The 16,246-nt window shown below is 54.0% G+C and overlaps 1 protein-coding gene across 3 annotated transcripts; it reads right to left on the bottom strand.

The window, feature by feature from the left end:
- Positions 1-274: 274 nt before the first annotated feature.
- EMX1 (empty spiracles homeobox 1) lies at positions 275-15,255 on the bottom strand. Of its 3 annotated transcripts, XM_087823851.1 has the most exons (4): positions 14,724-15,255; positions 10,015-10,017; positions 9,346-9,530; positions 275-838 (listed from the first exon to the last, which is right to left on the bottom strand). In XM_087823851.1, the coding sequence occupies exons 1-4, from the start codon at positions 15,253-15,255 to the stop codon at positions 671-673; spliced, it is 888 nt and encodes a 295-aa protein (XP_087679977.1). In that variant the 3' UTR covers positions 275-670. The 3 variants fall into 3 exon arrangements, with proteins under 3 accessions (XP_087679977.1, XP_087679978.1, XP_087679979.1); XM_087823852.1 differs by lacking the exon at positions 10,015-10,017; XM_087823853.1 differs by lacking the exon at positions 10,015-10,017 and having other exon boundaries at positions 9,346-9,526; positions 14,720-15,156.
- Between the last annotated feature and the right edge of the window lie 991 nt (positions 15,256-16,246).

Raw genomic sequence — 16,246 nt, 5'->3', positions numbered from 1 at the left:
TGAGTCTCATTGTTCAACACGTTTGGACAGATCTGATCATAGCCTCCCTCATATTACTCTCTTCCTATGTCTAGCCTCAGTTTCTCTTGTTGTGGAGTTGGAGCTAGAGACCAGGTCAATGACCAACAAAGGAAAAGAGTTAAGTTGAGTCTCCAAGGCCTCACCCCAGGCTCTCAGGTCCTGAACAAGTGTGCTCTGCCAGTCCCCACTGGCCCAGAACCCGAATCCACCACCCCAGGCTCACGGGCTCTAGGGTTGGAGCTGGATGCCCGCATCATTAAGAGAGAGACTTTTATTGTTCCCATAGGGAAGGGAAACACAAGGGGTCACTAAGAACTACAGTGGGTGCCTGGAAAATAAATTAAAACAGAAATGCATCAAAACAAAAAGAAAAGAGAAATGGAGAATGGCTGGGAGGCAGCAGTGGCTGTCAGCCTGCCCAGGCAGGCAGGCAGGCTCTCCGAGGAGAAGGTCCAGCAGTCCCAGGCCTCAGCCAGCCCATTTCTTGTCCTTCTGTCGGTGGTAGCCCCAGGCTCCAAGCCCTATGGGGCTGTGACTTGAGGCTTCCCCACAGCCCGGCTGGGGAGTGGCCAGAGTCCAGCTGGGCCCACCGGGGGGCCTGGCCAGCAGTGAGCAGTACTCTGCCATCATGGGCTCGTGGCTGCCCACTCTAGTCATTGGAGGTGACATCGATGTCCTCCCCGTTGGCCTGCTTGGTGGCAATGCGCCACCGGTTGATGTGGTGGGAGCCCTTCTTCTTCTGCTCAGACTCGGGCCCCTCCTCCTCCAGCTTCTGCCGCTTGTACTTTGTCCTGCGGTTCTGGAACCACACCTTCACCTGGGCCAGGGAGGGAGGGGCACAGGTGAGAAACACCCAGGAGGCCCCAGAGCAGCACTTGGGCTAAGCTGGGAGCCAAATGGGGAAACCAAGGCCAGAGTTCTTTCCTCTGGCCAGCTGCCACCTTGGGTTTGGAGGCCTTCAGACCTGGAGAGGACACAATGGGACAGAAAGGGGCAGTTTTCCTGTCCCTCTCAACAGGGGGAAGGGAGGGGTCATGGAGCTGCCACACATCCCGTAGCCACAGCACACAGTGGAGGCCCAGGCTCTGAAGCCTGGCAGACCTGGGTCTCTACCAGTTTCTAGGGAGGAGATACTAATCACTCCTCCACAGGGTTGGTGGGAACATAAATGAGGGAACATATGAAGCCACCGAGCTCTCCGTCTGTCAGCTCCTCCTGACCATGCAGTTTTCACTTGGCCTTGCAGAGCCAGGCCTTGCAGAGCCAGGCCAGACCAGGAGCCTGGGTGCTGATCCTCTGCTGAGTTCCTTCCCCTCTCTGGGCTTAAATCCCTCACCTACAAGAGAAATGCTTTCCTTGGTCCTTGTGGCTCCAAGGCACCTCCTAGGCTTTTGCTCCAGAGGGTCTCTGGGGGAGGTGACAGAGTGGGCAGGGTTACAAGTCGTGGATGCTTTCCTGGAAATGACAGCACATTTGAAAGTAGGTAGTGCCAGCCGCAGCTAAGGCAATCCATGGTGCCCATGTGGATGGTGAGTGGTAAGTCGTGTGTGTGGGATGATGTCGAGCACCTTGGTTTCGGCAGTAGCAGTGACTGCTGAGGGGAGATCCTTGAATCCTGGGCAGGGCCGAGGGCAGTCCTCAGAAAGACTATCCAGTCCAGCCCCTGAGGATGGGTGAAAGTCACAGGCCTTTGCCATAAAGCCAGGCAACGGCAGCCAAAAGCAGGCCTAGCATCCAGGCCTAGGGAGCAGTTTCCTGCCCAGGATGCTCCACCTTCACAATTCCCCGGCACTCCCCTCTGTCCCTTCCACGGATCCCACCTAACCCAGGGCTTCCCCTAACTGCCCCCCCCCCCAGGGTTTCCACAGCACCATCTGCCCTGCCCTTGATTTTAGAGCACTAGGACGGGGGTGGGGACAACCAGTGTTCAGTGCTACACAGAGCAGCCAACCAGGGACAGGAAGAGATGAGGGGCCTGGTTTCAGGCAATAAATAAAATGAGGAGAGGGCCTTCTTCCCTCATTTCCAGGGCAGGGCTCAAACCTCTCCCTGAGTGTCTCACCTCAGGGAGACAGGGAGGATGACAGATGCTCTAGGCACAGGGCTTCTGGATTCCATGCCCACCTTTCCTTGGGCACAGGGCTAGTTGGGCCCTGAAGAGCTCTCAACATAACCATTTGGCAGCCAGCCTGGCCCATGCCCCCCACCACCCACCCATCCTGGAGCCTTTTGTGACTGCCATCTAATAGGTGGGTGAGATTGACGTGCCTCCTATGTAAGGCGTGTACATGAGGCATGTCAGGATGCCGGACTGGGGTGGCATTCCTAAGAGCCCAAGGGGCTGGCCGAGGGTTAGGCATGGCCAGCCTGACAATGGGGCGATCCAGGGCAGCCCTGGGCAGCACCAGGGACAGAGGGCCCCTTTCTGCACCTTCTCCTCCCACACTCCCATGTCCCCTTCCAGGAAGGGGACATGCCTATAGTGGGATGGACCCATCCTGCTACCCTTGCCTAGAATCACTGGCCCCAAGAAGGAAGGCTTCAGTGGTGGAACTTCAGGCATAGGGCAGCTTCCTGGCACACCCAAATGAACGTTGATTCTGAATATTTTCTCCATGAAAACAACCAGAGTCAAGGAGGCAGCTGTCTAGAAACAGGGCCATAAACCCTCTCCCCAGGCAGCCTGGCTATCTTCTGGAGAACAGCCTTGGGCTGAGTGTCCAGATGCTGTTTACAAAGACTGAGCTAACAGGGGGATGCTTATGACTTAGTAATATTAGTGAAAAAGGCAGGATGCACAGTTTGGGCACAGTGTGATCACAACCGTGGAAAAACAAGATCTATGCATGGGGGGGCGGGACTAGAAGGAAATATACCCAAGGGATGGGTAACTTTTCTTTCTTTCCACTTTTCTGAATTTTCTTTAATGTATTACTGATAACAGTTAATAGTTAATTTTTACTGGAAAAGGAACTGAGCCCTGACTGTAGTAGGAAATAAGAGTGACTCCCATGATCTCTCCAACCCAGCCTCACCCCAGAGCCCCTTCCCTGGAGGACAGAGGACCTAGAAAGGAACCAGGTCACCTAGTGTGGCTACCAGCCTTAGGAGGCAGTGCCTATCCCCCACACCCTCAACACCCACACACCTCTCTCTAAGCCCCAAAGGCATAGCTGGGATGTTGGCTGGAGGAAGCCCTCACCCTCTCTGACCCCTTGGGGTTTGGGGAGAGGTTCCTCATGGTCTCCCAAGTCCCTACCTCATTGAACATCTCTCAGTTTTTTAGATAAGCCAGACCCTTCCAGGAGTCCCTGCTTTTACCCAAGTTATCCCACCTGAAATAATCTCAGCCTTCAAGACCCTGCTCAGATGTTCTGAGACTGGACCAGTCCTATCACCCATCTGTACTTCCTTAGCACTTTTCCCTCTCTCAGTAACAGTGACCCCAGCAGTGCACTAATTTATTTGCTCAAACCTATCTCCTCCCTGGACTATGGGAACCTGAAGAACCAAAGCAATGAGTTAGTCCACTTTGAAGTCCTAGTGAACACGTTCCAGGTCTGTTCAGACAGGTGGAGAGAGAGATGAGGTGACCCAGCCCTTTGCTCTGGGCCAGACGGCAGAGGGACTGAGGTCTAATCAAAAAAGGGGTTTGGAAAGTGCTAATTGCTGAAGAGATGGGGTTCTCTTTTGGCTTAGTTCAGTGGACACTTCTACAAGATGGTCAATGCTTAATTCTCCATGTTCTGGAGTGTATTAACAACCACTTGTAGGGGGAAGCTCGGGGAGGGGGACTCGTTGTTGGAGGGAACAAGGGTCAGCTTGAGTCAGGCAGGATGAAGATGGTGAAGCTTCTGTGGATGAATGCAGGAATCAATGAGTCAATTGATCAATCAATGCATCAGTGGATCAATCGATTATACATTAATGAATAAAGGCATGCATGTATTAATGAGTGCATGAATGGACAAATGGACTACCAAACAAGCAAACCACAGCTCCAGCCAATATTTCAGACTTAACTTTTAAATAATCTGCTGTTTGAATGAATCAGGTCTGGATCCCTTCTTTTCCACCACTCCCCAGCCTTAGCTCATCCCAAACGGAAGTGCCTGAGGTTCCTGGCCCCTGCATACCTTCAGGTGAATACCTGACCTCTCCTCAAGGAGTTCAAATATGCCTAGTAAGGGGTATTGAGTTTTGTAACTCTGATTCAGAAAGTTCCTCCGTATGTCCTACTGTTCTATCTTCTGCTTTAATTTAAGCCTGTGTCCTCCTATTCTGTCATCTCAAACACAGAGAAAGTCCTCAGACTAGATAGAGGCTTGGAGACACAAGCCACCCCTCAGCCTGCTCTCCTCCCTGCCCTCTCACTTTGAGGGACATGCACAGAATCAGGGATCCGTTTCCTATCATTTGATCATGTGAGCTTCTCCCACTCTCAAGGTCAAGTCCAACGCCATGTTAAGATCAGCTCTCATCCCATGCAGCTGAGGTCACCTATGACCCCCCATCAACCATAGCCCTAGCTTTCCTAAGCCTTCTTATCTCCTCTCTCAGACTATCCTGGATGCTTGCCCTCACTCTCAGGTGGGTCTCCCTGACCTCTCTCAGCCCACACCGTGACTTCAAGGGGACTCAGGTGCTCATCCTGTGCATGTCCCACAAGCGTGTACACTTTGTTTTTAGGTCCCACCACTAAATGAGGAATCTCCAAGGCCAAGGACCACATTTCTGCACATTTCCCCCTCACAGCTCAGCTAAACTTAAAGCCAGGGAAGGTAAAGGAACACCTGCTGAACTATTCAGAGCAGGAGGGGCAGCTGGAAACATTGACCAATCTATCAGCCTGGAGCAAACAAATGCTTTCTCACACTCCCCCTAAAACTAATGTGCCCCCTCACACACATGTTATCACCTGGCTTGGGCATCAATAACACTAAGCCTATATGTGCCCTATATTGTGGCACACAATGTTACCACACACCCATTACACATATGCACACACACACACACTCACTCACTCACTCACTTGCACTCATGGCTCTGATCTGACCTAGTGACTAGGACTGAACTTAGATGGGCAACATATGGATGTGTGTACAATCAAGAGAAGTTTGTCCATTGATTCATTATAAGTTTATGGCGTCTCCAGGGCTGCACCGCAGCAGTGAGGAGCAAGTGATTAGAGCCAGAAGGAAGAAGAGCCTGGGGCCCCTCCCTCCACCTCCTGGAAAAACCCACCATCATCCCAGCACAAATACCCTACTCTCAAGCACACAGACAGCCCTGCCCCAACAAAGAAGCTCAGGGTGCCCACCTCCCCACACTCCATGCTAAAGCTTTGGGTGTATAAAGACCCCTGAGCTCTGGAGTAAGATCCACTCACTGATTTGCCTAACCTTCCCAGAAGCTTTATCCACAGATAAAACTAGATTGTCTAGATCAGGGGTGGGGAACCTTTTTTCTGCCAAGGGCCATTTGGATATTTGTAACATTTGTGGGCCATACAAAATTATCAACTTAAAAATTAACTATGAAAAAAGCTCCGAGATATATTAAATTTAGAGTCCTGCCTGCGGTTGCCTTGGCAGGGCCAGACCAAATTACTTCAGCCCAAGGGCTGAACATCCCCCACCCTTGGTCTAGATCAACAATCTAGTAGAGAGTGCAAAGGAAAGATAGAAAACAGAGGGACAGGGAGCAGTGACAGCAGGGAGCGAGGGAAAGAACTGACCAAATTAACATATGGATATGTGTACAATCAACAGAAGTTTGTCCATTCATTACATGTTTATGGAGCATTTACTCTTTGCTGGTCACTGAGCTGGGGCCTGGGGTACAGCAAGAAATAGGAAAGCTTGGCCTCTGCCTCCCAGAGCTGAGATGCTCAGTCCAGCTGTTCATCAGAATCACTCAGAGAGTGGGTTTAAAAACTTTTCCTGGGTCCCATCCTGAAATTCCTGAGAATCTCCTGAATGGAGCCTAGGAATCTGTATTTTAAGATTTCTTTGTGAAATAGATACAGCCTGCCTACAGACTGATATTTGGACATGGCAGATAATTAAACAACAAAGTCCTGTGCATATTTTGATGTTGGAGGTATACTGTGAGCTCTGAGAACTTAGAGGAGGGATTATACAGAAACAGAGAAGTAGAATATAGATGAGCAGAAACTTAGGGCTGGAAAGAACCCTGGAGTTAATTTCATTCAGTCTTACAGATACAGCAACTGAGGCCCAGAAAGATGATAGATAACCATTAGCAGATGTAGGAATGTACTATCTGTCAGTCGCTAAATAGATCTATAGAGATGGAAAATTTGACGTGGATGGTGGATATACAGTAGATAAAACAGATTATAGAGAGATAACCAACAGTTGGGTAAATAGGAGTAATTGTTAGGAAGAATATCATAATTAATAGAAAAGACAAAATACAAATTAATCAGCTTTGGGAGGCAGTTCAATGAGAGCAGACATAAGTAATGGCTAGATATAAAACAGCTATCTGTGAGGGACAGATTAGAGAGCTCCGAGAGACAAATATAGATATTGACAGTAGAAACAAATGGCAGGGGGCTGATGGGAGCAAATGATGCTTGACAAATAGCTGATAATTGGAAATGATAGGTAAGCTTGCCTGGTAAATACTAAAAAATGAATACGTAATTAGTTCATGATATAACCTAGGTCCAAGTGATAAGTTAGAAGAGAGACAGAAAAACAGCTTTGATGATAAAGGAGACTGGACATAGCAGAAAGAACACTGGACTGAGTCAGGCAGCCTAGATTTGAATCTTAATAAATAATATTCACTTGACACATTACTTTAAATAAAGGGAAGGGCTGGGGATGAGAATTAATATTACTTGAGTGAATATTAAGTGCCTTTAATCTTCAAACAACCTATTTTCTGGGTGTGCAAACCAGATCTCAGGGAGGTTGAGTACCTCGCCCAAAGGTGACAAAGTCAGTTAGCAGGAAGGCAGATAGTGAAATCCCATCCGCCTGCCTGGGGAGCTCTGCCCGCTCTCCACCTCAGAGTCCTCACCTGGAAAGAAAGCCTCTCCCTACAAGAATATAGATGAGCAGGTTTCTCAGGTGCAAACCTCCTATAGTTTTATTATTATTTTTTGTTCTATAATATGCTAAAACCAGCTCACCTATACAGATGGAATGAGATCAGACATGAGTTTTGATAGTGAAGCTGTTTAAAATGTTTGTTTTAAATATAAGTTTAAACCATCTTACAATAAAAATGAAAGAAACAATCACGTTTACTAACTGGCATTGTTAGGAGCAAATACTGACAGGCAGATTCAGTTAAAGAAAGCTAGATTCAGTTAAAGAAAGTTCGTTAAAAATGCTCTCACTGAGCTAAAAAATTGAAAGTTTACAACAATAACGTTATTTCAACAAGTGTTAATCTGTGGGTGGTGGAATTATAAGCCCTTTTGTTTTCTTACACTCCTGCAATTAAAATTTAATAACTAGTACTTTTTAAATGAAGTTAACTGTAAACACCATTCTTAAATTGGCACCTTGTTTTAGACAAATTTAAAATGCTGTTTGCCAGAAGGGAAAAGGGGTATTATTTTATCAACGTGGGGTTTTTTTAAACATATCTTTCTTTAAAATGTTTTTAGAATTAACTCTGTTGTTTTGTATGCTTTATCTCTGTGGTTAGAACAGCCCAGATAGCAAATCTGAAAAAACGCAGGTCTCTCAGCAGAGACAGAGCGATGCATTGAATAAATGGGGCATCAGACAGATAGGACGTTAGTAGATACCAAAACGGGACGTGAGGATGAGTGGGTGAGGTCGGTGGTGGGCCGCAGGGAGCTGAGGGCGCAGTTAGGGTTTGGACTCTCCCACTAGATCCCCTTCCTATCCTCACTGCTACCCGGGAGACCCAGGCTGCTCCTGCAGCCCCCAGCCTAGCGCCTTCTCCAGGTCTGGGACTAAGGTGGAGGGTGGTGGAGGATAGGGGGCGAGGGGTACAAGAAAGGGGAGCAGACGCAGAAATGCTAGGCCAGCTTGCAGACCTCTCTTATTTGCAAATCTGGGAGCTGACCAGGACCAAAGGGAGCAAGGTCTTCAGAGGCCCATCCAGACACTGAAATCTGCCTCCAGGGCAAGAGCCGGCCCCTCTAGCAAGTCGTACTCAGGCAGACCAAAAGCTTAGGCGGTGCTTCCAGGCAGCATTTGTTTATGGCAGCCTTTTCTTTCAATAAACCCAAATCTGCTTCCCTATAACTCCCATCTACTTTTTAAAAATATATATATTTTTATTGATTTCAGAGAGAAGAAGGGAGAGAGAGAGAAACATCAATGATGAGAGTCACTGATTGGCTGCCTCCTGCGTGCCCCCTTGCTGGGGATGGAGCCTGCAGCCCAGCGATGGGCCCTGATCGGGAATCAACCCCGACCTCCTGGATCATAGGTTGATGCTCAGCCGCTGAGCCACACCGACCGGGCTCCCATTTACTTCTTTAAAAATTTTTTAAAAAATTATCAGTTACAAAAATACGTGGTGGTTGTCATTTCAACCAGTTCAACTCCCTCCAACACCGAAGTATTTTCTCTCCCTAACTCAACAGCCCTTCAGGTGGCTGAAAACAGCCCCTGAGTACCCAGAATCTACTTTCCCACCATTCCTCAGAAATGCCCGCGCATTTCCAGAGCCATTTCCACGGTTCCCTGCCAACCAGCCTGGGCGGAGATCAGGGCCACCCTCCGACCCCAAGCAAGGCTGGCTGCTCCCTAGCTTATCCCCTCTGTTTCTGATGTTTCTACCCTGAGGACACGTCGGCTTTCTCCCCCCTACCGCATCCCTTGGTGGGCAGTCGAGGCCTCTGCCAGCTCTGCCCATGAAGGGCAGCAAAGCCAGTGCGGGGAAGGCCTGGACGCCCCACGAAACCGTGAGCACCCCAGAAGAGTGGCGGGAGAAGGGGAGCAGTAACCACAGCACTGGGATGGCTTGCGGGTGTCCACCGGTGCGGCCCGGGAGTGACAGATAACCGGTCCCTCCTGTTGGCTTTGGGAGCAGACTCGGTATAAGGTTTGATCCCCCCTCTGGTGAGTCCTTGGGGCTGGATTAAAACCCTGCGGCCTCTGCGAGGCTTAAACACCTTTGACGGTCCAGGCGTCTAAAGACAGGCTTTGCGGGAGCGCTGCGCTGCGGGGTGGTTTTCTAAGCCGGGCAGAGGCGCCCGGGGGAAGGCAGGGGAAGGACTGGGGCCGCTCCCCGCGCCCGCCCGCTCCCACCTCCCTCGGGGCTCCTGCGGGAGCGCGGGGCGCCCGCCGGCGGGGCGCTTCTTACCTGCGTCTCCGAGAGGCTGAGGCTGCCGGCCAGCTGCTTGCGCTCGGCGCCCACCACGTAGTGGTTCTTCTCGAAGGCGCGCTCCAGCCGCAGCAGCTGCGAGGGCGAGAAGGCCGTGCGGATCCGCTTGGGCTTGCGGGCGAAGGGGCCGTGCAGAAGCAGCCCGTCCTGGGGCACGTCGCTCGCTGCCGCCGCGCCGCCGACGGTCCCCCGCGCGAGCACAGACAGAGAGAAGGGGCGCGGTGAGCGCAGCCCGGGCACCTCCGCCCGAGCGCAGACGCCCTGGAGAGCCCCCCTTTTCTCCTCTCTCCCTCTGCCTCTCCCTCCTTAAGTCCACTCTCTTCCCCAACACCCCTAAACTCCCAGAGCTACCCCGGTTAGGAGACGCGCAGACACAGAGCGCTGCCGTTAGGCCAGGGGGTGGACCCCGGCCTGGGGAGGCGCCTTTCGGCCCAAACCCACCGTGCCTGCAGCAACCCAAGAGGCCAAGGCCATGAGTAAAGTCCCTTAGCTCTATTTGTCTGCTTGTCCCATCATATCTCCCTCTAAATGGACCAAGAGGAGAGAAAGGGCTGTCAGGAGATAAGGGAGACAGCTAAACTGTTAGGCATCCCCAGGCTAAACACAGATTCAAGAGCTAGAGAATACCGGAGGCGCGCTCCCTCACACCTGCTTAACCCAGCCTTGCTCAGGCTACTAGCCCTTTGAAAATGCCCAGGCTCTACCCCGCAAGTGGTAAATACAGGCAGGCCAGCGGCTAGGTCAATGGCCAGACAGCACCTGCAGGTCTAAGGTCGGGCTCTTCTTCTGCCCTTCCCCACCTCTCTCCCCTTTCCCCTCCGGAAAACTCCTCTCCCCACAGGAGACTCTTAATGCTGCTCTCTGGTGGGAAAAGACTTTGCTTCATCCCCAAATAGTCTCATGCTAAAGAAACATGTTTATAAATATCTTGATATCATCTTTCTCTAATATATATATAGATATAGGTATATTGGTTTCTGCATGGGTGTGTGTAAATATATGCTCCAGCCTCCCTACTGTCTTTTTCTCTCATCTACCACACAGGATTTTCAAAGAGTGTGACTGTCCCTTGGCAAATGTTGGTCATCAGGGCGACTCGGCTCCCACATGCGGGAGGAGGGGATGATATTGGACTGGATGAGGCTGGGGTGGTGGGGCCAGGAACTACAAAAGCTAAACAAGCTTTCACCCACAGCCCCAGTCTCTGTGAATCCCCAACCCCATGCCCAGCCCCAGTAGGCCCCCTCTGGCTTGGTTGCACATGCCAGCAGACTCGAAAATGCCCTGAAATCACCCCTGGATTCTCATTCAGTGGCACCTAACAGTCCCCCTGACCCACCAATAATGCAGAGCCGTAGATAGGATGTTTTGACAAAGTTAACTGTCAAGATTGACTGATCCAATGAATTTCTTCAGAACTGGCCTTCTGGTTTGACTTAATTCGACCCGTTGTTTCGTTCTTAAAACAATTGTTTAGATTATTCCATTGAGATCTCCCATCTCTTGAAATATGTCTTTAAATGAACATAACTGAGATACTGTTGCTAAAACTCTCCAGGTTCATGTCCCTCTGCTGGTGGAAATTGCCTGACATTACTTTCTCCAAGTCTCTGGGCTTCGGACACCCAACATAGGCAAACTTTATTGTTGGGGTTTTCTGTAGAACAGCGTTGCCTAGGAATGAGGGGCTAGTACCTGGGGGGAGACCAAATCCCCTGACTGGGAGAAGTCAGTAATTTCCAGCCACCTTGTCCATTTCAAGTGGCTGGATCTGCGCCGCTACAAAAAGGGGGGGGGGGGCGCGTTACATTGTAGGAAGACAGAGGGAGGGACACCCTGCCCATTGGGCCCTTCAAGATGGGGCAGGCCCAGGACTCTCAGGCCTGACTGAAGGAAGAGAAGTTTAACTTGTGGTAGTGGAGGGGACAGATGATCAGAGAGGTGGTCTGACAGAAAGGTGTAAGAGGGAGAGAAAGGAGGAGCCTGATCCAGGTGGGAATGATATGGATTAAAGTCTCAAGTGTGGGCAAGAGAAAGGTGGGAGAGGTGGGTGGGAAGCAGATACTTCATGTTGGTGTGAAAATAAGTTGCTTCAAAAAACAACATAATTGTGAGCCCAGGTGAAGTCCCCACAGGGGTTTTCTCTGGACAAATGATCACGGAGAGGAAGAGAGAAAGCCTAGCTCATCCCAGCATTTGCAGGGTTTGGCTCCAGCAGTTGGACTGGCCCAGGCTGGTCAGAAGAGGTGGGAGCAGAGAGATCTTATAGGTGTAAGTGAAGAGGTATGAAAGGAAGCATGGAGCAGAGGAAGCAGGACTGGCCTCAGTGTGTGACTTGATGGCTGTTTTATAATTTTGTGGTTTGTGTCAGTTCCTACCAGGCTTCAGTTTCCCTTAACTGGAGCACAAGGGTAGAACAAGCTTGGGGTGCAGTGTGGCTTGTTTTTATCCAGTAATTCTGGGCTGTGAGAGTAGGCTGTCAGTTTCAGACAAGGACACCGAATCCCATTTTCCTCCAGCCTCTCTCTGTGGGCCACTTCAAGGCACTGGCTAGCAACTAGCAATAGAGACTCGCAAGAACCAGGCGGCTAGAGGTGGCAGCTAGGGATCTGAAGGGCCCAGGGCTGGAGCTGCGGTCCCTTCTGCAGAGGCCCGGGCGGGCCACGGGCTCTAGGCCTGATGGCGCGGCTGAGGGGCCTGGGGCTACGAGAGGGAGAAGCTGGCTGCGCGGCGGAGATAACCTCGCTTCCCCTCCTTCTGCCGGAACAAAGGCGCCCTTTGAAGCACCGGCCCATTACCCACTCCAGTCCCAGAGGGTTGGGTCTCCCAAGGCCCCCTCCCGGAGCTGCTCCCTGGCTTGGAAAGTTCCTGAGGTCCTGGAAATAACTCCGAAGTGCAGCCAACACCTGGTCTCCACCGGCACCTCCCCTCCAGGCCTCGGAAGCACCCCCCCCATCCCCCGCTTCAGGATCCCGCAGCCCAGTTCTGACCATCCCGCGCCGGCATCTCTTCCACCGCCTTGCTCTGCGGAGAAGCTGCTTCCCTGCGCACCGGGACCCGGCTGCCAGAAAGCTCAGCGCACCGAGCGCAGACCCGTTCCTTTTCGTTCGTGTAGGGTTTCGTTTCTAGTATTAAAACAGGGCTGAAATGAGCAACGCAGAGACCCGGTTCTCTAGAAAACGCGGCGCCGGAAGACCTGGGCCGGCTCGGCCCGCGGTTCTGAGGTCCCCCTGGGACCGCAGGGCGCACGGCCGCGGGGCGCGCACGGGTCTGCTTCGACGCTGACCCGCCCGAAACCAAAACGTCTCAGGGCTCTAAAGTCCTTCAGTGTCGAACGAATTTTCGAGTTTAAAAATGCGACCACACTTGGCTCCATCTCCGCATCCAGACACAGTTCGTGAGCGAAAAATCCGACCGTTTTGCGACTCGACAACGTGCCCGCAGCGACTGATTGCTCAAGGAGCAGCGGCAGTTTCCTACAGGGTTTTGCGGAGGGTTTATCCGGCCTCGTCTGGCTGGGGATGCTCGGAGCCAGAGCCGGATCTCTCGAGAGGCGCCGCGAGCCAGGGTGGGCGAGGCCAGAGGCGAGAAAAGTGGCGGGGAGGGCATGGGGCGCGGGTCAGAAGCCGAGGGCGCCGGGGGAGAGGCCTTCTCAGGCTGAGCGGACACCGCCGGGCTTAGGACGGGCTCTGCCCTTTGGTCCGAGCCTCAGTACCCTCCACCAGTCCCTTCACCCAGCTGGGGTGCAAAGGTCCACAGACAGCCTGACTCTCAAATCGGTCCGCGGGCACTGGGTTTCAAGACTCAGGCCGGGAACCAAGCCCAAGGAGGACCGAGGTGGTTTGCTCAATTTCGAACAAAACTTAATTTTTCCAGTAAACATTGATTTTAATGGACAGATTCGTCGCCCAAATTGCCTGACACCGTAGGCCTTCCCCCCCCCCCCCCCGGGATAATTTGGACAAATCTTTGAAATTCCCCGGGGGGCAGACGTGTGCCCACAAAAATTCTTGTTCAAGTAATTACATTTCCTTATTTTGTGGGATCTGTTGGGTCAGCGTCTACCAGCCAGAAGGGACTGAGAAAACAGCCTGACAAACTGGGACCGGGACAGCGGCTTCCCGGGAAACAAGCAGCTATAGCTAAGGCTTCAAGAGTTCAATTTTCTCTCCTATTATGTACCAAATATCCAGTTTACTTTGTGTAGACGGGTTTACCTTCAGATTAGCTCCAGGAGCCTAGGCTCTAGCTGTGTCCTTTCATTTGTTTCCCTAGAAGCGGGGGTACCTAGCTCTCAGTCATGGAACCTCACAAGGCTGAGGTCCAGTGTAGAGCAACAAAAATAAAGCCGGAGACGAAAGCAATTACTGCACAAATTAAAGCTACTCTTAAAAAAAAAAAAAAAAAAAAAAAAAAAAAAAAAGGAGGGGGGGAGGAAAACAAACTCCAACAAATTCAAGGAAGAAAACGAACTCCAACAAATGCAGTTCTCCTTGGGGGAAAGTCAGATCGTTGAAACGTGTGTGTGTGTGTGTGTGTGTGTGTGTGTGTGTGCGCGCGCGCGCGTGCGGCCAGTGGGGGAATCTTCATTACCAAACCCATCGCCCGTAGCGGACCAGGGGGCTCGGACTCCCGACTACCTTAAAAGCTTGTTGCCCCCGCCCCCTGCCTGGGAGGACCGAGGTCGGCCCCCCAGCCGCCGGTGGGCTCCCAGAGGAAGCTGGTTTGCTATTGCAAATCTTCCTCTCCCTGGGTCCGAGAGAAGCGTGAGATTTGGAGAAGTCGCGCACAGGTTGTTGAGAAACATCTCAAGACAGCGGAGAACGCCATACTGAACATTAACTCTCCAGTTTGCCTCCCTGCCCGCTGCCCCTTCTTCCCACAGACCCGGGGCACGCAGGTGGACTTTGCCCGGCTCGGACGTGCCCGCTAGGGCGGATCCCTGGGAGTTGGTGACGGACGTGAGAGTGAAGTATGGTCCCAGATCCGGCCGGGGCGAAGGGAGGGCGGCGGGCGCTGCGCTCCCTGGGCTGGGACTGGCTCAGCCGGGAGAGATTAAGACAGGCCGCCGGGAGGACCGGGAGAGGCTCCAAAGATGCTCCCGGGTTTGGCGTCCGGGTCGGCATCATAACTAGGAAAGCCTGGACATCCTAACCTGGCTCTCTGGGAGGAAACCCAAAGCGGCAGAAGCGTGATGGATCTGGCGCGGCTCTTCTCGGCTTGGGAATCGGCCTCTGAGGACCCGCAACCTTCTCGAAACAACTTCCGAACAGCCCCGCGCGCCCCCGAGCCTCCCCCGCGCCACCTCAGCGCGGGCGCCGGCCGGCCGCCTGGGCGGGCACAGCGTGGGCACTCACCCTGGAAGCGGTGGCCGAAGAAGCGGTTCCGCAGAACCCAGGGGTAGAAGTGCAGAGGGTCCCGGTGCTGGGCGCCGAAGAAGGAGTGCGGGGGCTGCAGCGGGGAGGCGCCCAGCTGGTGCGCCGGGTGCACGGTCAGCGCCGGGTGGTTCATGGCCTCGGGGAACACGAGCTCGGGCCCACCGTAGAGCGAGCGGCTGGCGCCCGCGGCGGCGGCGGCAGCGGCGGCGGCAGGGAAACCGCTCACGAAGGCCGCCTCGGCCGCGCCGGGGTGAGGGTAATTCAGCGCCGTGGGCCGGAGCGGCTCCTCCGAAGCGGCCGCCGCCAAGGGATGGGAGCCCGCGCCCCCGCCGCCATTGCCCCCGCCGGTGCCGCCGTCCTTGGCCACCAAGGACTCGATGGTAAAGCCGCGCTTGGCCGTGGGCTGGAACATGGTCGCGGGCGCCAGAGCCGAGAGAGGCAGTGGGGCTCCGGGGAGCGCTCCGCGTCCTTGCGCCGCCGCCGTGCGGGGTGTGCACCCAACCAGGCACATGCACACACACCAGTACCCCTCACCTCCCCCGCCCGCCCGCGCTCAGCCCCTGCGGGTGAGCCGGGCGCGGAGTAGCGAGGGGCTGGCGAGCCAGCGAACGCGGAGTCGGGCCACCGCGCGCAGCGAGTCGCGCCGGCCTCTGCCGCCGAGCGGGCAGCTCCGGGCGCCTGCACTGGCGCGGGCTCCGTGCGACGCTGCGAGCCGCCTCTACGGCCTGGGGGCTGAGCTCGGCCCCCTCCCTCCCGAGTCCAGCGGGGACCGACCCCCGCCCCCGGTCCTCCAGCAGTGCCCAGCTCGGCCTCCGCCGAGGCGCTGAGAAGCGCGAGTTAGCGGGCACCTGCCCGGCGCTCGCCCATTGGCCGCTGCTCACCTGCCCCAAGGTGGGGGGCGGGGCGGGGCGGGGCGAGGGACCGCGGGTGGGGAAAGGAGCCAGTAGTCGGAGGCAAAAACCGGACTGGAGCGTTAGCGGGGCGATCCAGGCCTCCCCTCCCCTCCCCTCCCGCCCCTTGGCGGCTGGCTTCTCTGGCCTCCGCCCTTTAGCTGAGTTCGGCGGCCGCCACCACCGTCTCCACCCACTCGGGAGCCGAAGAAGGCGTCCGCGGGGCCGGGGGCTTGGGAGAAACTCCAACCCCACTCCCCGTTGTCACTCAGCTGAGCCTTCTCCAGTGCGTCCCGGGATGTTCAGTTCTTAGGCAACTTGGAAACGAGTGGAAAGTGGGTGTTTAAGGTCCAACACATAGGTTCTCCCAAGAACCAGCTCCCCGCTCCCCCGCGTCCGGGACCCTCCCGCTCATCCACCGTCTGCGTCCTGGGCCGCGGCCTTGTTCGTGAAGTTTCGCGTTTTCTGGGTGTCATGGGGGGAGAGCTCCAGAAAGGGGTCTCTCGATTCTTTTCACAAGAGGCCAGGCCGAGGGCAGAGCGAGAGGAGCCGCCAGAGCGGTCGCCCTGCAGCCCTCGAGCCGAAGTTCGCGGGTCTCCGAAGCATCCCCTG

The sequence above is a fragment of the Miniopterus natalensis genome, chromosome 13 (assembly GCF_054644295.1).
Source record: "Miniopterus natalensis isolate mMinNat1 chromosome 13, mMinNat1.hap1, whole genome shotgun sequence".
NCBI classification, from domain to species: Eukaryota; Metazoa; Chordata; class Mammalia; order Chiroptera; family Miniopteridae; genus Miniopterus; species Miniopterus natalensis.
Note: the sequence above shows the minus strand (reverse complement) of the source record. Positions and strands in the feature narration are given on the sequence as shown.

Bases quoted from the DNA above. Each gene is read 5' to 3' on its own strand.
- EMX1 (XM_087823851.1), bottom strand. From the start codon at position 15,255: ATGTGCCTGGTTGGGTGCACACCCCGCACGGCGGCGGCGCAAGGACGC. The intron at 839-9,345 runs GTAAGAAGCGCC...TCCCTGGCCCAG, and splicing joins TCAGCCTCTCGGAGACGCAG to GTGAAGGTGTGGTTCCAGAA.